Here is a 25,000-nt window from a genome sequence, read left to right on the forward strand (position 1 = left end):
AGCTGCATCTACAAGTACAAAGCTCGTTTACAGATGACATCTGCAAGGTTTGCAATTACCTCTTACATTACAAGTTTATGAGTAGAAATCTAGACAAGCAAATTCAAATTCCATTACCACCAAAACAAAACAAAAATTGAACTCCTATATAAAACAAAATTAAGTGACTTAACGAGACAGAGAAAAATGCTCCACTTTAAAATTAGTTGAGTTGCAGCAGCATCAATAAGTAGAGGGTGGCGCTGTGGGTTAAACCACAGAGCTTAGGGCTTGCCGATCAGAAGGTTGGCGGTTTGAATCCCCGCAACAGGGTGAGCTTGGTCCCTGCTGCTGCCAACCTAGCAGTTCGAAAGCACGTCAAAGTGCAAGTAGATAATGCTCCGGCGGGAAGGTAAACTGCGTTTCCATGCACTGCTCTGGTTCGCCAGAAGCAGCTTAGTCATGCTGGCCACATGACCTGGAAGCTGTATGCCGGCTCCCTCGGCCAGTAAAGCGAGATGAGCACCGCAACCCCAGAGTCGTCCACGACTGGACCTAATGGTCAGGGGTCCTGTTACCTTTACCTTTTACCCTGCACTTTGCTCAGAGCTCTGGTTCCCCCACCCCACAACTCAAATCAAGCTCAGGGAAAGAAAGAGTTTTTGCATATTTGCAGCAGCTATGCACAGAGCTGATTGGCTGAAACTGGTTATGTCACTGACCTATGAAAAATAGGGATGATAGGCCTAAATATCCCTGATCTAAGGATGGGGAATCTCTCTATCTGACCCATGAGATTCTTCCTCAGGCCTCCCCTGTCGCTAGCCCTGCTTTCCACCATCAAATGTGTTTGTCTGACTGGAACTTCCATCAAAACCTTTTCCCTAGGGTTTCCATTTGCTTCCAGTGCCCTTTCTTGTTACCACCTCCCAATTATGTAACACTTCGTTGCAGGTCCCACTTGCAGATGATAAATAAATTCAGATATAAGAAAGTACAGAATTCATGAACGTGGCAGTAAAACGAAGATGATATTGGTTAAAGCCAAGATAACCTTCCTATTGCCAGACCTACAAAGAGGCACTTCCATGAGCATTCACCTCTGGCAACCCTGAAAACGAATCTAATCTTAACACCACAGAAGAAATGAATAAAACCACTCTCGACCAATCCCAGGTTTCCCCAATGCACTCCCTTTTCTCCCCTTTGTTTTTGTACTCTTTTACTTTCTTTGTCCCCACTACAATGAATAGAAGTGCCCAAATAACAGGGGGAGTCACCCCCTGACCTTTTGTGATGCCCCTTTTCCTACTTTCTTAGGAGGCCAGGATTCTTACCAGAACAGTTAGGCCCTGTGACCCCATTGACCACACCCTAACAACCTCCTAGCTGCCCTACCAGGTCTTGTGGGCACCAGCCACCACTGCCTAGGACAGGCTGTGAGTTGGCCTCTCTACTCACAGTAGCGTATTGGCAAATTCAAAATGGCAGAGTCCCTTCGTGATAGTCACAATACAATAATAGTTGAATCATGCATATGTCCCCTGTATTGCCTTTCAGCCAGATCTACTTTCTGTACATATGTGCTCGTGCGCGCACACACACACAAAAATGATTTGGAGTGCTCCAATATCTTCTTTTGGAGCAACTTAAGTTGTGTTTTCCATGAAGTTCTATGCACATAACAAAACTTGCACATCTTTCTCTTGAAATTGAAGCACCTTGCATTTTCTCTGTTCCTAATTGCCTATACAGTGGTGAAAAAGCTCCCCTTTCATGATAACTGGGCGGCTTTAAGATTTGTTAAAAAATATCCTACATCCTGCAGTAACACTCCCTATGAAAGCTGATGAGAAAAAAGGATTTTATTATAAGGCTTATTTAGTAACATGTTCTGATTCAAATGATAAGGGCATATCCTCCATGAGCTAAATCAAATAGCTAAATCACTTCAAAGAACAGTCCAAATATGCATTTAATGTCTTGTGCCAAAAGACAGCGTCTGCGTTGTTTTCTTTTTAATGATCAAATGTAGACTCCCAAAGATCGATCAGTGGTGATTCTGAAGCTGTCTTCTTGCCAATCAATCTAGATAATTATGAAAAAGCATATATTTATGAAGATAGCAATGTTCAATGAACGGTAAATATCAGGCATGTCTAGACCACAAATTTGTATCAGTTTCATGCCATTTTAAAAGCTTGTAGCTAAAGAATCTCAAGAAACATAGTATGGTGAATGTGATTTGCTACTTTAAAAGCAACTACTTAGGGAGAGATGCTACCATCATGAGGTCTTATCCTACACACCAACAGAGAACTAAGTTTGCTGAGGCTGTGAATGCACTATATCTTTAAAGCCTGTCTAAAGCACACAACTTGCGCACATTCAGCTTTATGAATGTGGCAAATAATAAAAAATGGAAAGCGATCAGGGTTGTGGGAAAAATGACTTGGGAGATCTCACCTCCATGGAGCCCAGTGTGTTTTGACTATACACGATTTTGGCTTTAGGTGCAAACCCCCACGTGAGCTGCGGGCTTAATGTATAGCAAAAGCTTTTGGAGGGAGAGGCTCCCACGGAGCAGTTCAGTGTGGACCAAATATGCTCAATGGGTATGAAATGCTGGCTGGCTGCTGGAGGGAGGATTGGAAAACCAAGCGCCCGGGCTGAAAGAGAAGGAATGGAATAGAATATACTGGAAGAACGCACAGCATGCTGGCTGGATCCATGAATGCCAGCACTCCATATGACGTCATTTTGTTGCAGGACCTACCTGTATGTATACATTATTGAGCATGTTATTGTATACAGTGTTACCTCCGGTTGTGAACTTAATGCATTCCAGAGGTCCGTTCGTAACCAGAAACTGCTCGTAACATGAGGCGCACTTTCGCTAATGGCACCTGCTGCTGCTGCCACGCCACCGGAGTGCGATTTCCTCTTACATCCTGGGGCAAAGGTCGCAACAAGGAGCACCTACTTTGGGGTTAGCGGAGCGCATAACCCAAAGGATTCGTAAGGGGGACGGTACATAACATGAGGGACCACTGTACAGCACTATTTTTCTGTTTAAAACAAAGGTGCTGGAACTCACCAAGAATGTTTCCTTTCTTCTCTTATAATAGCAATGGTGCCCACCTGAGAGGTTCCGGCAAGTTCTGGCTGAAAAAAGCCCTGATTGTACAGAGGCCAGGCTTGATTTGCCTGTTGCCATTACAGTAATACCTCCGTGATTGTCCGCCTTGTCTAGCGTCCATTCCGGCGAATGTCCGCGGCAAACCTGGAAGTACCAGAAAAGGTTACTTCCGGGTTTGCCGCTCACGCATGCACAGAAGTGCTAAAACACACATCGCTCATGTGCAGAAGCGCAAACGCTCTGTGCGCATATGCAGAGGCGGTGCTTTGCCTTGCATCCTTTTCAGCTAGCAGTCAGGGCTCCGGAACGGATCCAGGTCGAAAACAAGGTACAACTGTAGTCAGGTTCTTGGTTCACTCAGCAAAGTGTAAACGCTACCTGAACTGGGTCATTAAATGGGCTCCATTCAATTAATTAGTACACCAATGGGCAGTTCATCTAGTTTAGGTGTGAAGAACCTTTCTCCAGGCACCAGCCATTTCCAGCAATCCATGGGTCCAAAATGCAAATCATCTGACTACAAAGAAACAGATCTCAGTCCAGCTCACCATTTTCTCTATTATTCATCGTCTGCATTATTCTGCTCCTTCTTCTTCTTCTTCTGACCTTTCTTCTTCTTATTCTCATCTCTCTTCTGCTCTTTGCTCTGCTGACTTTGGTCTTTGTTCAATATTTTCTGAAAATGCAGTGTTAATGTGTGTTTATACAAACCCCCACACCACTTTCAAGATCTTCAGATCATTCTGACGCTGTCCCTCAAGTTCAGCAACATGTTATTCTAGTTTATGCTTATTGCTTTGAGAGCATATGTCCAAAAGACAGTTTTAGTGCAGGGATTCCATGACCTTTTATAAGCTCTGTGCTAAATATCCACATACCTTTCTTTAAAGCATTGGAGGGAACTATTTGCGCCGGCAAAGATTGCTTTGAACACGGTGGGTACAGAATTTTCTCAGTAGAGAAATAAATATTGTAGGGTCCAGCAAGGGAGCTTGCATTTACTTTTTGAGCACGACAAGGTGGTGAACAGTCTTCCTTAACCCCCAAAACATTGAGGGTAAAGCCTGCCTACACTCTCTCACAGATTGCCCTGAATGATTTGGATATTAAGGAAGACTCTATGCCCACTCCACCCAGCCAGCTAATTAAGCTGAAATGATAATGGAAAAGGCTTGTTTTCTCCTGCTCCAGAGTATGTCCCGAACCAATGGATTCAAGTTACAGGAAAAGAGATTCCCATGCAACATCAGGAATAATTTTATGATAGTAAGAACTGTAAGATAGTGGAACGGACTCCCTTGGAAGGCGATGGCCTCCCCTTCCTTGGAGGTTTTTAAGCAGAGGTTGGGTGGTCATATGTCATGGGTGCTTCAGATGACATTCCTGCATGCTTCTATGATAGGGTTGCCATACGGTCAGAATTTCCTGGACATAGCAGGAAAATGGCAGTTGGAAACAGCATCCAAGTGGAAATTGCTGAAATGTCTGGGAAAATGCAAACATACGGCAAGCCATGTCGGAAGTCTAGATTTTGGCGAATTTCCTTAAAAATAGCTCAAAAAGTCAATTTTAAGATTTTGCCCAACCACTTTGGGCAAAACTTTTTTAAAAAAGCTCAAAGCTCAACAACTTTTTTGTCTGAATTTTTTACTTTTGGGCAACCCTATATTCTATGATAAATAGAATTACCCTGTTCTCCCTCCCCTGGGTCCATGAATTAGCTTTCTTTTATTTACTGGGAAAGCTCATTTGCTCCTCACGATTGTATGGGAGAATATAAGGGCAAAACGTAGGAAAGTGATGGTCAGACATATAAGAGTATTGTTGCTCCCTGGACAATATGACAAGTGAATTAAGGGCAAGGATCACATTGAATCTACACTTCAGACTTCTTATGAGATGCATTTGGATACCTTACTATCTTTAGGCAGAAACTCACATTTTTGTCTTTATCGTCTTGTCCAGTTTTCTGTAAAGCAAAACAAAGGGTTACTTCTAAACATCAGCATTTCAAAGAAAAACAGAGAGCAGTGCAGCACAGCAGGTCATGGGTGGAATTCAACACCATGCTCTTCCAATCATTCTGTATCTGCAAGCATTTCTTTCAACTTGCCAAGTGGAATAATCCCCCTTTCCTCTGTCTGCACACTGTTCTGGGAGATATCCCAACCCCCCAAAGCCAATTTCTGGGGATTTGTGGGGCACAGGAGAGAAGCCTTGTTGTACAAGTGGGAGTCCTTGTGCAAGGGTGAATCTAACTCAAAGTGCATAGTGTTGTAAACAAAATCTGCCCTTTCCCCCTTATGGGGTATCCAAGAGCCCGTATAGAGTCCTTACGTGGGTTCCCTATTGGTAGGAGAAAATAACAGAGGCCAACCAGAGAATATTGAGAAGCAATGCATCTAGTAAGCCTGATCTTTATTGATCTATTGCAACAGGGTGCTCTCCTCACATGCAGGAGGACGGAGGAGGACCTAGAACAAAGGTGTGCCTGCCCTTATATAGACATTTTAAATTCCCTGCCCTGGAGTTCAAGACCACCCCTCCATACATCATACATACATCACAGAAGGGGTATAACCCAAGACCACCCCCCCACAAACATCATACCTACATCACAGAAAAGGTGGCCTACAACAGAAATTTGAATGTTGTTGTTTTTCCTGTCTGCCAGGTTATCTGATAATGCCTTATCTGATTGCCTTTCCTGGTAGTCTGCCCATTCCTTTGAAATGGTGATTACTAAATTCCTGTAAACAAGGAAGGTTTTTTTTCACCTCCTCCCTCCTTGCAGAGAAACATTTGATCAGCTTGGGAGTCAAAATGGTTTCAGGACTGTCTTCCTGTGCTGCTTCAGAGATGTGGTTTATATATTTATGTACGTGTTTGCTTGGTACATTTATGAACATTTATTATATATCTAGACCTTAAAATTCTTATTATAATAGCAGAAGGATACTTTACACTGCTGAACTCTGAACCATATTAAGATACCTTGCCCTGTCTAGGTGGAGGCAAAACAACATTCCCACCCACCCAATTTTATGGAATTGGTATAAGGAGAGGAGAATCACATTAAAATAAAATCTAGGAGGATGCCAGAGATCTCAAAGGAGCTGGGTTTGTCATTTAGATCCCTCCAGGGTTCTGCAAAATCCAATAATTCCTTAAGGAAAATCAGTTCTGTACTGAAAGACAATGGCATGGAATAAACAACTGAAAGCAGGGGAGGGCTAATGAGACTTACCACTCCAATATTGAAATTTATACCTGCCTGGAAGAAGAGAGACAGGGGTTAATGTATATATGTTTCTTTGGCTGGCCTACATTTCATGAGACAAAAAGGATCTTCCAATCTGGATTATTTGATGTATGATTCTTTGTATGACAGCAGCTGTTACATTTCTTTCACTCCATTCTGCTCCTTCTCTGCATCACCCCCTACGATGATGTTTACAATCCCTAGGAACTGTTTATAATAAGCGTATGTTGATGCTGGGTAGCCATATTAAGCTGCCTTATTACCATTGCTCTGTAGCTCAGTGTCAGGGCTGCCAACTCCGAATAGTAGCTTCTTTCTAGGATCTTAGGTAGGGATGGCCAAATCTGTCAGTAAGTCTGTTTCTCGTTTTTTCTAATAAATCAGTTTTTCTAATCTAATCAGTTCACCTCATTTCTGTATCAGTATGTGATTATTATTATTTTTTAAAGAATCCTAATGGAAATCTATCAGCATTTGAGTGCACCTTTTTCTAATAGATATACTTTAATGCAATATTTTTGCAATCAATATTTCCTAATATAATGCATTGGTTTGTTTGTTTTTTAAAAAATGAATCCTCTTTTTTGATACACTTTCCCTTAAAATTCACATTTTTTTTTTGTTTGGAGAATGTTGTTGCAAAATTTAAAAATATGTTTTGGTTCTTTTATTACTTTGGGAAATTTTCCCCCTCTCTCTATCTTAAGCATTGAACCTTTTACAGGCCTGCTACTAGATTTCCTTTTAATTGGGACCACCAACTAATGTAATCTTCATCATCATCATCATCATCATCATCTATACATCCATCACATTCCCCAACTCATAACTCACCATAAGTAGAAGTCTCAAGCAAATGGATCCTTGGACTGGGTGAAATCCTGGAATTTCACATCCTTTATTCACTTCTACAATCTATAGTCAAAACCATAATCGAAATGATTCAGTAAAATGTAACAAATATTTCAGATTTCCCATTTATCCCCATTTACTAGAATTTTAGCATCATGGCACAACTTGCTACATCTTCCCAGGGAGGGAGGTATTCTTTTATGCCAATCGTTCTTTTATGCCAAGATTATTCTCTTTGCAGTTGTCCAAGCTGACATGGCGTTATTCCAAGTAGAACAGCCACACATTGTTAAAAAGGAGGAAATGCACCAGCCAAAAAAGAGGACAAAGGGGGACACAGATTTTCATAAAAATTGTGCATCCTCATTTATATGTGTAAATCTGAATTTAGTAATACTTGCTGTAATTTAAAGAGAAACGTGAGGTTTCCAGAACCTAGCTGTTGATGGCAACTTAAAGACCACTTCTGTCCCTTTTAGGGTTCTTAAACTTTAAACCAGGTTTCAGCTGGACAAAGTGACGACTGTCCTCTGGTAGCCCTTCAAACAGGGAATGGTCCTCTGTAAAGTAGGGCACACGGCTGCCCTAATTCCAAGATGGCCTGTGGGTGAGCTGATTACTCTGGTGTCACCTGGCTGAAATAAATTTGAGTCAGGATGAAAATTAAACCTGAATGCTTTTGGGGTGGGGTGGGGTGAGGGGAAGGAGACCCACCCATTTATATCCCATGACAATTGTCATCAGCAATGGTAAGTAGTATCACATTGCAGAAATGAATTGACACCCGTTTGCTCCCTGGATACATCAGTTGTCATTTATTCTAACTTCTAAGGTGACACTCAGCTAAGTTAAACTCAGAAATGAATGGGCCTGAGCCAGCTCAGCCCAGCAGTTCCATCAATCAAAGCATTGCTTAGATCCCCTAATCGCTTCCAGCGGTTTGAGACCCACGGGCGCTGCCTGGCTTTAAAAAAAGAAAAAGAAATTAATGGGCCTAACTTGGCTGTATTCATTAATTCCAATGGGTCTACTCTGAGTAAAAATTGAATACAATCCCTATGTTCAGAGTTCATTTTTACTGGTGCATTGACTGTGATCTAAGATTTCAGAAGCTGCTGTTCTCACCATATTTTAAAACTTTATAGTAACAATTTCATGGGGCCAGCCCCCACCTTATAACTGCTGCTTATTTTTTAAAAGGCTGAAGCAAAAAGAAAACCCGGCCTTCCATATATTACAGCAGAAATAATTACATTTTAAAAATATGTCTTGATGCACTACTATCAAAACTGAAACAAATAATAACTACTATAAATGTAAGTTGTGGATCTTAGTGCACTCCAGATTTCTCATTATAATGGCAGAATACAGTTCAGCCTATTGAGCCTTAACTAGATGGACACATTTGCGGCCCTATAATGCATGTAAATGCATACTTTGATTAACAGGCTAGCAAAATTGTATCCGGGTAACTGCTTCCACTTTTTGTTGTTTTTTTCTTGGTCTTCCTAGATGTTTTTTAAAAAAGAAAAGAAAAAAAGAAAAAACTGATTATTTTGATTCCACAGTGGAATTTTAAGTACAAGAAGAACATGAAAAGTTCATGGAGAACCACAGGCCATATTCTTATAACAGAAATCAGTTCAGGAAAATGTCTCCCATTTGCGGACAAACTATGCCAGAACACACCTAGATCATTCACACGCACCTAGAACTGTCCTAGATAACCCTTTGAAACAGGGTTGGAAGTTTTGGAACAACCCATAACAATAATCCTGTAAGTTCCCATCTAAAGTCACCCATCAGCCTAACCTTTTTTGTTACTGGAACAGCCTTGGACACCCCCAGTGCCAGAAAACAGACGAAAAGCACACCAGCCAGGAATGGCAGCCTCATTGTGTCCAGATCTAGCCTCTTCACAGCAGGTTTTGGGTTATCGAGATGCACTGTTAGGTTACCCAGTTCTGATTTCTATTTGTCTTTATATCCTATACAGAGTCACACAGCCTGGAAAGGCAGCCCAATGGATCCTTCTCTTATGATAGCCCTCCCCTTTCCCTGTCCTATATGACTGTCTTGCCCCCCGCCCACCTCAGTTCCTCGTAGCTTTCAAAGTTCTCCGTCTTTCATTCTTCTCCTTATCTCTCCTGGCATTCACGATGCCTTAAGCAATACCATTTAGGAAAAGGACTCTTGCATACATGGCTGTCTAAAAGTCTGTCAAAGGTCTCTGAGCTCAGTTGCGTAAGAGGCAAGTCCTGAGGTGGGCCTCAAATGTATTAAAATGGCTGATCAAGAGTGGCGGTTGGGGACTTGAATGAAAGATCTTCCATGAGCACCTAAGTTCTTCCATGAACTTCGGCAAGACTCCTGGCAACTCCTAGGCACGTCCCATATTACCCATGGCACCATGGATTGTAGATTGATACAAATAAGCACGTATTGATGACAGGAATGCCATATTGACTTCACGGGCCCCGTCCACCCACTGTTCCACATACAACACGTCTTCTCCTCAGAAAGAGCCATGGCATATCCCCCATCAGAGCTGCTTCATAGCCTCACATGTGGGTCACAGCCTTCCTACAGGAAGAGGGGCATTTTTCTGATACCAAAGTTTTCACACAGCTAATGCAGAATGCGGCCGCAAATAATACTTCTATAAAATCTGAGTAAGTGTAACAAGAGCATTTCACAAGGGAGGGAAACACAGAGCCACATGGGCAAGGATAGTCACTGCAATAGCCAGGTCTCAAGCAGCAACGCCAAGAGTTATCCTCATTGCTCAGATCCATATGAGAAGCAGCAGATGTGTATTTGATTCCCAATCCTCCATAATGCAGATACTACCATCTGCGTTTCCTGATGTCAACAATAATTTTGAAAGTCTTCTAGCATGCCTGCTTCACCAAGAATGCTAATAAGTTGTTAGAATATTAAATGAAACTTCTTTATTTGCCGTTGTTTTTTGAGGAAGCTTTGAAATGTAATCTATTACCCCCATTAAAAAAGGACAGTTTAGATTAGCCTTTGCCAATTTGGTATCCTCCAGATGTTCTGGACTAAAACTCCCATGACTGATGGGAGTTGTAGTCTCGAGGACACCAGGTTGGCAAGAGCTGGTTTAGATGGCAGGTTGTTTGGAGCAGCAATTTTTAAAACAAACAGATCTTTTAGTCTACTACAGTAAAATATTTTGTTACCCTATCTAGTTAACAGCTGTCGGTGGGATGATTGGTAAGGCCACAACAACTTCTTATAAACTCTCATTTCTTTTCATTTCATCATTACCAACAGATATAGAGCGGTAGGAAACAAAAAGAGAATAATGATGTTTTAGAAAGACTTGCGTGAATTTACTTGACAGGGCTGACATTAAATTGAATTGTACATACCAGAATGGGAAATTCGGGACGTATGGCAACACTAGTATTCAGAAGATCTTGGGCAAGTACGCTTGGCAGTTAATAACAGAAGTATTTTGGGTGTCATCCTAGGTACACTCATTTGGAGAAAAGTTCAATTGAAATCAGTGGGGTTTACTTTTGAGTAGATGCACACAGCACCGGGTTGCCGAGTGGGTCTTCTCTATGGTCAGAAAGACAAGCAAACAGTGGAAAAAGAGCTATGCTAGATTTTAAAAGGTAATTTTTTAAGAGCCTCGTGAATAAGACAGAAGTTTATGATATGAGAAAGAATGTTCTGAATGCTGTCATAAATGTGTATTCAAGAACTAAATTTATTACTCAGTTAGACATCGGCTTGGATTCTGAGATAAGTTAACAAGGAAGTTGGTGGAAGGAGAGTTTCCCATCCCTTACTCCCCAAGCAACTACATGAAGGGCCACGGGGCTCCTCTTTAATAATTTGGGGTGGCGTGTGAGAGGCTGCTGGGAAGGAAGGAATCATTCCAAAATTGGAGACGCCTCCAATCTCCCCTGCCCTCAGTATGGACTTTAAAATTTCTTCCAGTTTATTTTTCCATGCATTCTTTTAAAAATCTTGACCTTTTTAATGGGTTGTTAGGTCCTGCAATATTTATGGATAAAAATGTCCCTTTCGTATTTTTTTGTATTAATATATAAACATGAAGGGATGCGGGTGGCGCTGTGGGTTAAACCACAGAGCCTAGGACTTGCCAATCAGAAGGTTGGCGGTTCGAATCGCTGCAACGGGGTGAGCTCCCGTTGCTCAGTCCCTGCTCCCGTTGCTCAGTCCCTGCTCCTGCCAACCTAGAAGTTCGAAAGCACATCAAAGTGCAAGTAGATAAATAGGTATTGCTCCAGCAGGAAGGTAAACGGCGTTTCCGTCCACTGCTCTGGTTCGCCAGAAGCGGCTTCATCATGCTGGCCACGTAACCCGGAAGCTGTACGCCAGCTCCCTCAGCCAATAAAGCGAGATGAGCGCCACAACCCCAGAGTCGGCCATGACTGGACCTAATGGTCAGGGGTCCCTTTACCTATACATGAAACCATTCTATCACAAAATTAGCATTTTTTGATATTGTGTCTGTTTCCCATGTATTTTATGTCGTAAGTCACTTGGGCACACCTTTCATATGTGCGAAGAATAAATATAATATATAAGAATAAAACCAAAAGAACCATCAGAAAAGAACAAAAGGAGTGAAGAAAGCAGGAGATATCCTATCCAGAAATAGTACAATTTAATCTGATGGATTTTATACATATATCAAATTCCTCTTCTTGGAAATCTTCTTGTACCCATGTCTTCTTCCTTCAACATACCTGCTTCAACCTCATCAGAATGCCAACAATTCCATACATTTCTTAGATTCAGTAGATCTTTTAGTCGGTGTTTTGCTTCCAGATTCTATATTGCCAGCTTTGAAATTAATTGAATACTGCACTCTCTCAGCCCCTAATATTGAAATTTAGATTATATTAATGAGCTCTCCAACAAAATATGGCAGTCAGGGGTGCCCTTCTTCTTTGTTCCGAGTCCCCTTTTTCAAACATAAATTCTTGCCCTGTGCCACCATACTTTTGTTTTTAAGCTGTTTACAGTTTTACATTCAGGCTGCAACTGCTGTCCCAAACCATTTCTCATTTCCACAAAAGCCCCACAGGAAGCTGGGATCCAGCATTGACTGTAAGTATGTGGAAGTGGCTACAATGGCTACGTCAGAAAGAAGCAGACCTGAACATCTGTGATATAAAAAGTTATGGGGTTTTAGCAGGAAACTATGAGACATGCACTGATTGCAGTCAGAGCAATATTACCGGTCCATAACATTTAAAGGTTTACGTCGGGAGCACAAATGTTCACAAATGCCCAATAAAATGGACATCTGGAAAGTCCCTCAGTCAACATCCCATGGCCATTGAGCACGCTCAGTCCATGTTGAACAAAAAATGACAGATTCATCAATCCTTATCCCAGGATTAACACATTACAGTTGAGTAACCTGAATGCTTATCATAGCATCAGTCACTGAAGCCAGGCTGTCTCTGATTTTGCTTTGCTATTTGCAGGGGAGTAAAGACCTATTTATTTTTGTTCCACCAGTTCTGTTTGTGCTATTCTTTTTCCTCTGATGTATTTATTTATTTATTGCAATTGCTAATTATAGTTTTAAATTGTTAAATTGTTATTGTTTTTAAATCATGTCTTCATTGTTACTGTGAAACACTTTGAGAATCATCATGGCTGAAATGTGGCACACCAGTATTGTAAATAAAAACGTATAGATAAGTAAATATTCACAGCTTTCTTCATAAGGCTACAGGGTCTAAGTCTCTCAATAATGCTGCCCATATGCAAGCTTTGCACTAGATGAAATGACCTGTGTAAACTACTCTCTCTGGACAAATACATTTTATACTGTGGACCAGAAGAGGGTGTTAGAGTTATAACTACCAGGAAAAGAGAGGCATTATTATTCACTACAGTGAGGGAGATGGCAAGCAGATATCTAAAAAACCAAGTGATTGTTTTGTTCCACATATAAAGTGGCATTAAAGAATTGTAACCCAACGATTCTTCATACATGGACTGACGGAACTTCCAGTAATAAATGTTTTCCTAATTGTGCGATTTGATGCCTAATTCCTTGTGATTAAGTCCCACTGAACTCAGTAATTTTCTGAGTAAATAATAATTAATAAAAAGTGCTGTAAAACGTGTATTTTTTGCTCTATAATATGCACCAGATCACAAGACGCACCTAGTTTTTGGAGGAGGAAAACAAGAAAAAAAATATTCTGAATATCAGAAGCGAGAACAGCAAGAGGGATCGCTGTGCAGTGAAAGCAGCAATCCCTCTTGCTGTTCTGGCTTCTGGGATAGCTGCTCAACCTGCATTTGCTCCATAAGATGCACACACATTTCCCCTTACTTTTTATGAGGGAAAAAGTGAGTCTTATATAGCAAAAAATACGGTAATTTTCATTATCATTGCCTAGGGGCTCCTGTTAAGGTCTCTGTCGTTGGTTTTACTGCACCAACTATTTAAAGTGTTCTGTTTTAATCTGTGGATTTTCAAATTTTGGTGTTTTTCTTTAATGACAGTGGTTCTTGGTAGGTGGCAGGCGGTATGGGAAGGTGCAGAACAGGTAAGGGACACACAGCACAGGCAGTTGGTGACTGTGCTGTGCGCCAGCCCCTCCTGCAGCCTAGGGAATTGTGGCTGTCCTATCAGCCAACCCTCAAGTCTGTGGCTGCCGTTGCTGAATGACAGGTTGGCTCGGAGTAAGACCTTCCTGATCCATGATCTGAATAGGAATGAGGAGACCAATCTGGTCTGTATCATTATCACTGAGACTTAGGTGGGTGAACAGGGTGGAGTTGGGACTCAGCTACACGGGTGCAAATACAATGTATTAAGTGTGTTTTAAGTGCATTATACAAATGTGACACTAGATGACGATGGTGAGTGAATTCAATATACTTTTCAAAACGCTTTTTTAAAAAGTATTTTCACAGTGTTTTTTATATGTGTCTAGATTCCACCTTGTTCTCATTCAGCTGTGCCCACCTGGGTACTTAGTGCAGCATGAGGGCAGGTTTGATGGTCAGAGAGTAGGAGATGCTGTGGTCTATAGACATTCTCTGTCTTCTCTCCAGGCTCCCCCCCTCTGTCTCGTGTGTGTGTGTGTGTGTGTGTGTGTGTGTGTGTGTGTGTGACATTGGGCATTTGGGTTGGATATGGGACTCTGCTGGTCTGCTGCTCAGTGGTCTCCCTGCCTGAGCTGACAGAGCTGGTCTCAGAGGTGGTGTTAGGGACTCCTGGACTGCTTGCTGGTTTGGTGGGACTTTCATGCCAGTGAGACTGGCTCTGGGGTGGTTCAGGATTTCATGGCTGCCATGACGATGGGGCTGTTCCAACATGTCATTGGCCCAATGCATGTGGCAGGACACATTCTGGACCTTCTTTCTCTCAACTAGGCGGGAAAAGAAGGATCTGAAAGTGGTGGGTATTGATATTAGCTCCTTTTCATGGTCAGATCACTTCCTGTTGAGATTTAGGCCAGCAGCACCTTTCCCCCTCTGCAGCAGAGTGGGACCTATTAGGGCAGCCTGTCCTCAGAAGCTAATGGATCTTACTGGTTTCCTGTCGACTCTAGGATTTTCCAGCTGAGATGAGTGGTACTTCTGTAGAAGCCCTGGCTGACCTGTGGAACATCTTAAATGGGCCACATGAGCGCCTCTGAGCTGCCTCTCCCACATTTTGGTGTCTAATGGGCTCCCTGGTATTCTCCAGAGCTTAGGGCGAGGAAACTAATGACTTAAAACCAGGTACACATTCAAACTGAGCCTCTTCAGTTGAGTTTAGTCATGCCAGCCCAGGTCTCTTTTTCTGTAGCAACTGATAATGCTTTCAGACCTTGAAAGAGAACCTGACCTTTGGAATTCTGCTCAATTCTTGTGGGGCAACTTTATCCTATATGCTCTTGATTATCAGTGATGGGTTGATTAGATGTCTTTCTTAGTTAATGATTTCTTCCGATGGGCCTAAATTAGCAGGCACCAGCTGGCACTGTAGGAAAACCTTTCATCAGGAAAAGATTCTTGGGCAATTGAGGTCACGCAACTACTTATCCCAACAAACTTGCTCTCAATAGATGTCTTTAGATAGAATTCATTGACCTCAATGCAAAATATGCTCTGGGAGCTAAAACGTATGGTCAAGAGAACCACATGGAACATCTCCTATGGGGCTGAAACATTTCAGATTGCAGATTGGGAGACATGGGTCTCAGTGGTGCCCTCTGTGCATGGGCACCCCACCCAGAAAAGAAAACATACCAAAGGAAAAGGTTGTAGGCTGATTTTCTAAAAGAGATGCTAGTTTTTAAAGTACACCTTGTTTCTATGTGCAGAGCACGCAGACGTGTTTTCTCACTTCCCCTTTTTGTGGTTGTTGTTGTTTAGTCGTCTTAGTCGTGTTCGACTCTCCGTGACCCCATGAACCAGAGCATGCCTTGGAAACTCTCACTTTCTTCTCAAAGCTTCTCCTTTTTATGGCCATGGAGTTTTCCTGGCAAAATACTGGAGTGGTTTGCCAGTTCCTTCTCCAGGTGGATCACATTTAGTCTAAACTCTCGGCTATGACCTGTCCGTCTTGGGTGGCCCTGCACGGCATAGCTCAGAGCTTCTTGGAGTTCTTCAAGCCCCTTCGCCACAACAGGGCAGTGATCCATGAAGGGGCTCTTTGTGGTAGACTCCAATAAAAGCTTTCCCATATGATTCTCCTGACTGCTTCAGCTCCAAGTGGCAGCATTTACAACAAGGTCCCCCATGCAATTGTAAACCACTCACTCCCTATGCACCTTTCCAACCACAATGGCACTTTTCTGGTCCCCTGCTATTGCCAATTCTGCTGTGAGTGTGCTGTATACCCATGTTTAAATGAAGCCATGTTGATCAGAGGGAGGGAATGCAGGAAGGCAGAGGGAAGGCTGGCAAACTCAAAGGGCAATGAAGCAGTTGGTCACGCACAGGCATCAGCTTATGCCTCTCCATTCTGGGCCCCTTGGTGTGCATCTAGTTCATCCGTCTTTGATCTCCAGCAGCAGAAGCAAGGCATGGGCATTGAGGGCCAACTCTAGTTGGTTTGAGTATGGTGCTGATAATGCCAAGGTTGCAGGTTCAATCCCTTGTATGGGACAGCTGCATATTCCTGCATTGCTGGGGGTTGGACTAGATGATCACCAAGGTCCCTTCCAACTCTACGATTCTATGATCACACACTTTGGATTTCTTTTGGGTACTAAGATCCCCAGGCTGAGTAACTTGCAAACAACAAATCCTCTGTCTCTGCACAATCTCTTCTCCTGGGTTCTCATTTTGCTGCTTACAGAACTGAATGGAGGAGTTCCTATTGGGAGCCATTTGTGAAATTATCGTCTGATATATTGCATGGTTGAAAATCATTGCTGATAACAAGAATGTCACAGTTCAGGTGCCAAGACCTGTTTCTTAACTGCAGCAATGAAATCGATAGGATGTGCCAAGAGTATGACTGATCCTCATTTAGCTAGCTGGCTAAAACATAGGGAAGTGCTTATCTTATCTCTCAGAATATCGTTTGAGAATTGCAGCTGAAATGTACCTGACAAAGTCCAGCCTGGCATCCTGCCTGCTAAATGGTTCCAGTCAACATTCATCCAATCAACTTAATATAGCAATTCCCTCCCCTGACTAGTAGAGTAATTTTGATCTCACAGACGGGATAGAAATATGAATCGGAATAGTGGGGCTCTTGGCTGCAAATATACATTTATAGCTCCAACTTCCCCAGTGGTGCTGTATCCAAAATTTCAGCTGCAAATTATATACACACTATTCTTTTAAAGCACGTTCAAAGCACAGTTTTCTCCTCAAAACTTTCTGGACACTGTAGTTTGTCAAGGGTTTTGGGAATTTGAACTCTGTGAGGGATAAACTACAGTGCCCAGTTTGCTTTGAGGAAGGGAAATATGCTTTGAATGTGGTTTAAGGGCACAGAATAGGCCTTCACCGTGTTGGCGCCCCACTTTTGGAATGCTGTCCCAAGGAAGGCACCATTATTACTTAACTTTTCTAAATTTCCTGCATTTCTTTTCCACCAGGCCTTTGTATTTTAGTAATCTACGGGCTCCTTTTCTCTTGAGGCAATGTAACCCTGAAGCTACAGACCTGCTCCTTCTGGGGGAGTGCAACCTCATCTAGAAGAGGCCATCTCCCTACTTCTTGGACCCAAGAACCTGGAACACAAAGCAGCTGTCTTATCAGCATTCTACTTCAATTTACTGGCCCATATCCAGTCCATCACCACGTTCAAGCCCTGGTCTACCACCTGAACGGCAACTCCTGATTCATATGAAACAGACAGATAGAGCTTAGTATTATCTCCATATTGATGCCATCTCACGTATATCTCCGAAGGACAGCTCCCAGCATTTTCAGATAGATGTGGGGGACACAGGGGGCAAGGTGGAACCCTGCATTATGCCACAAGACAACTCCCATAGTGCAATAGCTCTCACCATAACTACTTTCTGGAAATGACCCTGCAAGTAGGAGCAGAACCACTTAGAAGGATGGCGTGGTTAACAGTGTCAAAAGAAATCTAGAAATCTAAGGAATCTAAAACAAACAGGGTTGAACTTCTCCTATCTAGCTCCCAGAAAATGTGGGTGACCAAGGCAGTTTCAGCATCATGAGCTAACTGGAAACCAAACTGAAATGGGTCCAGATAATCAGTTTCTTTCAAGTATCCCTGAAGCTGGTCCACCACTCTTCCCCCACAATCACCTTGCCTCCAAAGTGGATATTCATCACTGGTGATAGTTGTTACACCAACCAAAGCATCACAAAGAGTGTGCAAGCTCCAGAACTCTTCATCAAGCTGAACAGTAAACAGGGTAATGGGTGGGTGGGGAGAGGAATCTTTTTTGGCTGATGTTGTAGCCAAACAATCTTAAGATGAATGGGAAACAAGACAGTAAATATTCAAATGAAGCTCTTTATGTGTTGTGCAGGTATTAGGTTCCACCTGCTGGGAACAAAAAGCAGAACAATGACTAACTCCTCATTTCTGAAAATGTAACAAAATTGTTTAACTATTTAACCACTTGACAAAACGTTATGGAGAACTCAGAAGCTTGCCACACCAATTTTGTATATTTTGGTTGCTTTAATATTTTGGTATTGTCCTAAAACAAACTTTGGAATTCTACTCATATGTGATGCTTCTTCAAATATTTAATCCAAGGGCTTCTTCAAATATTTAATCCAAGCACCCAGCCTACAGACAAGTGGAGTGGGACTTTTTTAATTTTTAAAAAATCATAATCATCAATGTTTGTTAAGTGTTTTAAATCAGTGGGCATTTAGAGAGTGCTGGAGAGGAGGAAAGAGTTGAGAAAGTATGTGTGGGACTTCAAACGTACAGTGGTGCCCCGTAAGACGAATGCCTTGCAAGACGGAAAACCCGCTAGACGAAAGGGTTTTCCGTTTTTGAGCTGCTTCACAAGACGATTTTCCCTATGGGCTTGCTTTGCAAGACGAAAACGTCTTGCGAGTGTTCCGATTTTTTCCCGCTTTCCCCTCCCCTTTTTCTAAGCTGCTAAGCCGCTAATAGCCTTTTAGCCGCTAATCCGCTAAGCCTTTAATAGCCGCTAAGCCTTTAATAGCCGCTAAACCGCTAATAGCGCTAATCCGCTAATAGGGTTGCTTCGCAAGACGAAAAAACTGCTAGACGAAGAGACTCGCGGAACAGATTAATTTCATCTTGCGAGGCACCAATGTAGTCTAGAACTGACTGAAGCTAAAAGTAGGTTGCTGAAGAGCTATTATCATGCATGTTTGAATTGCTGGCAGCACACATTTCAAGTTCCTGATAGGTTCACAGAGATGTAAGAGTCGTTGTTCCTCAGAAAGTCAGTGTTGACTTTTTACTAGGCTTAGAGTGCTATACAGTGGTACCTCGGGTTAAGAACTTAATTCATTCTGGAGGTCCGTTCTTAACCTGAAACTGTTCTGAACCTGAGGTACCACGTTAGCTAATGGGGCCTCCTGCTGCCGCTGCGCTGCCAGAGCATGATTTCTGTTCTCATGCTGAAGCAAAGTTCTTAACCTGGGGTACTATTTCTGGGTTAGTGGAGTCTGTAACCTGAAGCGTCTGTAACCCAAGGTACCACTGTACTTGCTACTCATGTGTAAGCTTCACTTAGTTTAGTGGGGCTGTATATAGAGTTGAGAGTACAGGATTCTCACCCCTGTTTAAAATACTTCGCCACCGATTTAGAAAATACACATGCTAAGATGTTGCTCTCAAACCAGTCCTGTGTTGAGCAGGCATGTCAATGCCTTTTTTTTTTTTTGGCACTATGGAGACACAGACATCTTCAGCAGGAGAGGTACCGGTAACTTACTACAGTCTGATCTTGTTTGCCTTGGCTGACCTGACAAATTCAAACCAATTAGCTGCCCTATACTTAAGATTCTCAGAATTTGAATTGGCAAAGCACCTAAGGCAAAACGGACAACAATGGTCAGGCTCCAGATTGAATGCTCTGCACTTGTCTTTCCCGCCCTTATTATACAGAGTGGAACAGCTTCCAAACACCACGTGGGGTTGGTTACAGCAAGGCAGTATGAAGAAGCTTTGTGCTCTCTCTCCTTGGGTCAATATTTAATTTCTCTCAGCAGTAAGACACCGCAAAGAGGATTGATAAAGGTTTGCTAGTTCAAATAAGGACTTTCAATTAAACTAAACCCCCACCCTGATTCCTTTTCTCTCTGTGCTTTCTCTCTCTCTCTAAATCAACAGTCACAGTTTAATATGTTATTCATAGCTGTACCTCAAAGAACTGTTGACTTGGGAACACTTACTCACTTCAGCTGGGTTTTCACAGGCACCCTTTGCAACAGGGTAAATAATCAGTTTTAGAAGCTAAATCTTATAGGGCCATGTGACTAAATTGCACTTTAGTCAGCCACACCAGTGTGTGAATTGCTTTCAAGATAAGTGAAGGCATAAATCCCCCCCAGGGAACTAAGGACTACCTCAGGTTGAGCAGAAATCACCTCTGTGTTAAGCTCCCCTCTTACAGCAGATAAGCATGGCATTTGATGGCACCTGGAAGGTGGAGAAGAGTGAAAACTATGAGAAGTTCATGGAGGCGATGGGTAAGATCTGGGTCCCCTTTGCCTCCTATGACAATGTTTGTTATCACTGCTATTTGAAAGCTTGGTGGACATTCTGCCCTTCTTTTCATGGTCTCCTTAGCCACTGATGTTCTGCTGCACTGTCTGCTACCTACTAAATCTCAGCTCTTCTATCCTTTAGAGAGAGCTTCCTGAAAAAAATATACCTTGCCAGTAAATGAATCTTGCACAACCATTAGGGTTGCCTCTCCTCCTCCTCCTCCTATTCGTCCAACACGGGAGATGTAGTGATGTTGAAATGTTTTGCTAGGTTTTTCCCCCGCCTGCAGAGGGAAAAAATATATTTAGCACTGCTGGCATGTTGCAATAAAGAATTCACTGGTCTTTATTTTTATCCTGCACTTTTCTTGAAGCAACTCAGCGTGGTGTGCGCAATTTATGCCCTTGCCACCACTGTTTTATCTTCACAAGCAACCCTGTGAGGTGGAATGGCTGATAAAGCACGTTTGAAACATTCTTTCCTTCAGAGAATTCTGGGCAATGTAGTTTACCCCTCACAGTCACAATTCCCAGTACAGTGGTACCTCGGGTTAAGTACTTAATTCGTTCCAGAGGTCCATACTTAACCTGAAACTGTTCTTAACCTGAAGACCACTTTAGCTAATGGAGTCTGTAACCTGAAGCGTATGTAACCCGAGGTACCACTGTATCCCTTAACAAACTACAGTGCCTATATATATGTGTGTATATACACTGGTGGGGAAGAATGTGCTTCCTATGTGCTTTAAAGATATAGTATGTATGCAGCCAGTCACCCTCTGAGCTTCACGGCTAAGGAGATTTTTCAACTCAGGTTTTCAAGCTCTTGGTTTCTCTCTCTCTCTCTCTCTCTCTCTCTCTCTCTCTCTCACACACACACACACACACACACACAAGCTCTTATCTTAGAAAGTTTACCTTTCCTCTTAATTGTGCTTGCAAAACTCAAGGCAATGATTTCCTGCTCTTATACTTTTCTAAGACTTAACATCTCCTTGAGCGCTCAATGGAATATGCCATATGCCCACTACAAAGCATTTGGAGCCCTCAAGCTGCTGTTGGAATCCATTTTATAAAAAAATTAAATTTAAAAACCGCCCCATATCCACAGGTCTCAGGGTGGTTCACAGGATTAAATCTCATCAACCCCAGCCCTCTTCAGCCCATACATTCACCCTCCTCCTACAGGCCAGCCACATATATGCAACTTTCTTCAGCTGACTCTCACCCACTCCTGAAAAAACCTTCCTGCCCAATATTTGGTGCTTCCAAATAAGGGCTTAATACTGCAAATGCGTCATTGAGATATTCCAAATGGGTGGTTGATAGGAAACAAATTCGATTCAGTTCACATTTGGAGGCAAACTTACCTAATCTACACTTTCTGAAACACTGTATTTTACTCTGCAAACCACCTTGAGCTCTTACGATGAAGGGCAGTATATAAATCTTAATAATAATAATAATAACCCCCCCTATTTAAAAAGTCACATTTTTCTTAATTTTGCAATGCAATCCTCTAGTCGAGTAATGTGTGTGCAAAAGTGCACACAGTAGGGTAAAGTGTGCATATAAAAATGAATATGTTAGTGAAAATAGCAAAGAAAAATGCTTTATAGTAGAGAAAGTTGCTTTGCAAACAAGACTAATATTTGCATACCAAAATGTATCTATTAGGAGAAAACGTTGGTGAATTTTTGTGAAGGTAGTTTTTAATAATTGCAAACTGATGTAAAAATGTGAAGAACTGAAGATTGGAAAAATGAGAAACAACAAATTATTTGGGACAGGTGTTTTTTTTTTATTAAAAAACTTAGTGCATTTTCCAGGGAAAGGGAAAATCCAGATTAAATGAGAAGAAATGCAGGCTTTGATACTGACTATATCAGGTGCACACTGCAAAAAATTTGCATGCATGAGGAATGTACATTCCACAACGAACATCTGGAAGCAGCCCTACATAGCTGTTTCACGTTGAGCTGCATCAATTTATGCCACCCCCAAGATGTTTTCAATGATATTTTCCTTCTCCCTGGCTCAGAAGAATATAGAGAGCTACATAAATCAATTGCTGAATGGATTTACACTAATGAAGGCTCTTTTCAAAGAGAGCAGAACAGAAGGACAGAAAGTTATCTATGTACTCAGGGTTATTGAGGTAACAAATATTAAAGAGAAATGTCAAGGACCCAGCATTAGTTTGTCCGATGTGCTTTCCAAGCCTTTGTCTATGGCATATTGCAGATCACATATGGTTCACACACTGCCTTAAAACCATGGCAGACCAAGAGCATGGGGATATGCAGAAAGGATATCTAGAATGGGTGTGTTAGCAGTGAACACCATAGAAAACTATTTCAGAGGTCAAAAAGAAGAGAGTCTTGGGTACAACTTGCTCAGTGCTAGCCTTCTATTAGTCAATTTGCTTGCTTTTTTTCTTTTTTAAAGAACATTCCTACTGGGTGTTTTACTTGCTACCCTCTTCCCTCCCCAGGTATTAATTTAGTAAAGAGAAAACTGGGGGCCCATGACAACCTGAAGATCATTATTCAACAAGACGGAAATAAATTCACCATCAAAGAATCCAGCAATTTCCGCACAATAGAGATAGTATTCAACCTAAAAGAGAATTTTGACTACAGTTTGGCTGACGGAACTGAACTCCACGTAAGACACCTGTTCTCCTGTGATGGTTTTGTTCCTGTGGGGCAAGTCTGCAGTACACAACTGATTTGGTTTGGGGTGGTTTCTAGGAACGTTTAAGCTGAACCATATTTTAAAATGTCCATGTCTTTCTTTATGTTGTAGGGCAACTGGGACCTGAAAGGCAGCCAGCTTATAGGCACATTCAACCGGAAAGATAATGGGAAGGAACTTAAGGCACTGAGAGAAATCGAGGGAGATGAAATGATTCAGGTAAGTTCAGCAGGAATAGCTAACAGAACTTCTTAAGTTTTATTTTCCTTTGCTAACAACAACAAAAATCATTTAGGTTCTTGACGAGGAACAAAGGAGATGTTCTTAAATTCTGACCCTAAGCTAATTTACTTGAAAGTACAATTTACTTTCCGTTTAAAGGAAACAGGAAGGAGATACCTGTTTTTCCTCGGTGAATTGGCCGTAAAAGTTCAGAACTTGGATTACCTCAACCTGTTTTAAAAAAAGATATTATAACAAGTGGGAGCTGCCACAGTGCTCCTGTTCAGGGTGTCAGCCAGCCACTCAGACTTCTGCATGCCATCTCCAAATTCTTATTTTTCTGTGTCTTTCTTCACAATAAGCTTACTTATTGGGATGATTCTGGTAATTCTGGAAACCTTTGGGTTTCCCCAAACCTGCTGATACAGTACTGCCCTCTTGTGTTTCCGGTGCCATTTTGGCTAACCAACTTTTACTTTCTAAAATAATGCATAAACGGAAGCACAACCATCCTTTGAAATTCTCACTTCTCCAAATTTTGTAGGGCCTTTCTCTAGCCAAGTAATGTCTATGAAACGACAGATACTAGCATAAAATGTGCATAAAAATGCATATGTTTCTGAAAATGCCATTAAAAATGCATTACTAGCCAGTTGATGGAGAGGGGAGTGCACCCATTTGCTGTCTTCCACAGATTCACTTCCTTTGTTCCCCTTAATGTCCCTCTAAATATTCATTGGGTGTGCTTTAAATATAGGGTGTGGATCTGCTCAGTAACTGACAGCATTTTTCTCTCCTCTCCTTCCTCTTCACACTCCAATAAGTAACATTCTGATTCTCTCTTTTTTGTACTATTTCAGACTTACGTCTATGAAGGAGTTACAGCAAAGAGAATCTTCAAGAGAGGTTGAACAACAGCCCAGGATTGAAATCTGAAATAAAACTGTACTTTATTTATGGCAACTGTAATTTCCCCACCGAGCACAAGAGTAATGGAGTTCTGATATGCTTGCCAACATACTATAACTGAAATGCAACTAATGTATGTTTATAATACCCATGTCTGTTTAGATAAATCAGTCTTAGCAATACCATTTGTTTACCTTTTATAAATAATGATGATGGTGTTGGTGGAAATAAACATTACTTCTACTCTGCTTTTTGGAAGCCACATTTGTCTTTCATTATTGCACATGAATGTTGTTTTCTTTTTTTAAAAAAATATATTAGATCACTCCATTTACATAATGCAAACAATATGAGGGCACAGCCCAGAACTTAAGTCCGTTTACTTGATCTGTCCACCCCATTCCCTTGAAGAACAGATTTACAAGTGATATTAATATTACCAGTTTTAAAACAGTTTAAAAGATTTTAAAATAATTAAAAATTATTAGTAAAAGAGGTGAAAACATCAGACCTATTTGTCTGAATAGGCTTGCCTAAGCAAAAAAATGTTTTAACCAAGCACCGAAAAGAGGACAGCAAAGGCAGCCGCTACACTAAAGTATCAATTTCTTACAACCGCAGAGCAAATAATATTGCAGCTCACCTATTCAGTACTTGGATTTTCCCTTAGACACTTCTGCCCCTGACGGAAAGAATGGGGGGGGGGGAGTCTATTGAAACAGGACAATATCGTTTTCCGACTCTTCTTCTTTCTTTGACTATCTCTATGTCCTCTATGACGCAGT

The 25,000-nt window shown here is 41.8% G+C and overlaps 1 protein-coding gene and 1 long non-coding RNA gene across 6 annotated transcripts; one reads left to right on the forward strand and one right to left on the reverse strand.

Moving 5' to 3' along the window:
- Positions 1–1,826: 1,826 nt before the first annotated feature.
- LOC308594769 lies at positions 1,827–24,930 on the reverse strand. 5 transcript variants are annotated; one of them, XR_014011586.1, is made up of 7 exons: positions 21,067–21,273; positions 20,555–20,932; positions 7,215–7,295; positions 6,366–6,392; positions 5,058–5,087; positions 3,667–3,794; positions 1,827–2,067 (listed from the first exon to the last, which is right to left on the reverse strand). It is a non-coding gene; the product is annotated as an uncharacterized lncRNA (long non-coding RNA). The 5 variants fall into 5 exon arrangements; XR_014011585.1 differs by lacking the exons at positions 20,555–20,932; positions 21,067–21,273 and adding an exon at positions 24,859–24,930; XR_014011587.1 differs by lacking the exons at positions 20,555–20,932; positions 21,067–21,273 and adding an exon at positions 20,073–20,092.
- On the forward strand, positions 20,206–24,463 carry FABP2 (fatty acid binding protein 2). The gene is made up of 4 exons (XM_081208230.1): positions 20,206–20,369; positions 22,882–23,054; positions 23,196–23,303; positions 24,167–24,463. Exons 1-4 carry the CDS (start codon positions 20,303–20,305, stop codon positions 24,215–24,217), a joined length of 399 nt encoding a protein of 132 aa, XP_081064356.1. The 5' UTR covers positions 20,206–20,302; the 3' UTR covers positions 24,218–24,463.
- Positions 24,931–25,000: the final 70 nt, after the last annotated feature.

This window comes from Podarcis bocagei (genome assembly GCF_964188305.1).
Source record: "Podarcis bocagei genome assembly, chromosome: 9".
Lineage (NCBI taxonomy): Eukaryota > Metazoa > Chordata > Lepidosauria > Squamata > Lacertidae > Podarcis > Podarcis bocagei.

Coding starts and splice junctions, on each gene's coding strand:
- FABP2 (XM_081208230.1), top strand. CDS start 20,303: ATGGCATTTGATGGCACCTGGAAGGTGGAGAAGAGTGAAAACTATGAG. Junction 23,055..23,195: donor CTGACGGAACTGAACTCCAC/GTAAGACACCTG, acceptor TTTATGTTGTAG/GGCAACTGGGACCTGAAAGG. Junction 23,304..24,166: donor AGGGAGATGAAATGATTCAG/GTAAGTTCAGCA, acceptor GTACTATTTCAG/ACTTACGTCTATGAAGGAGT.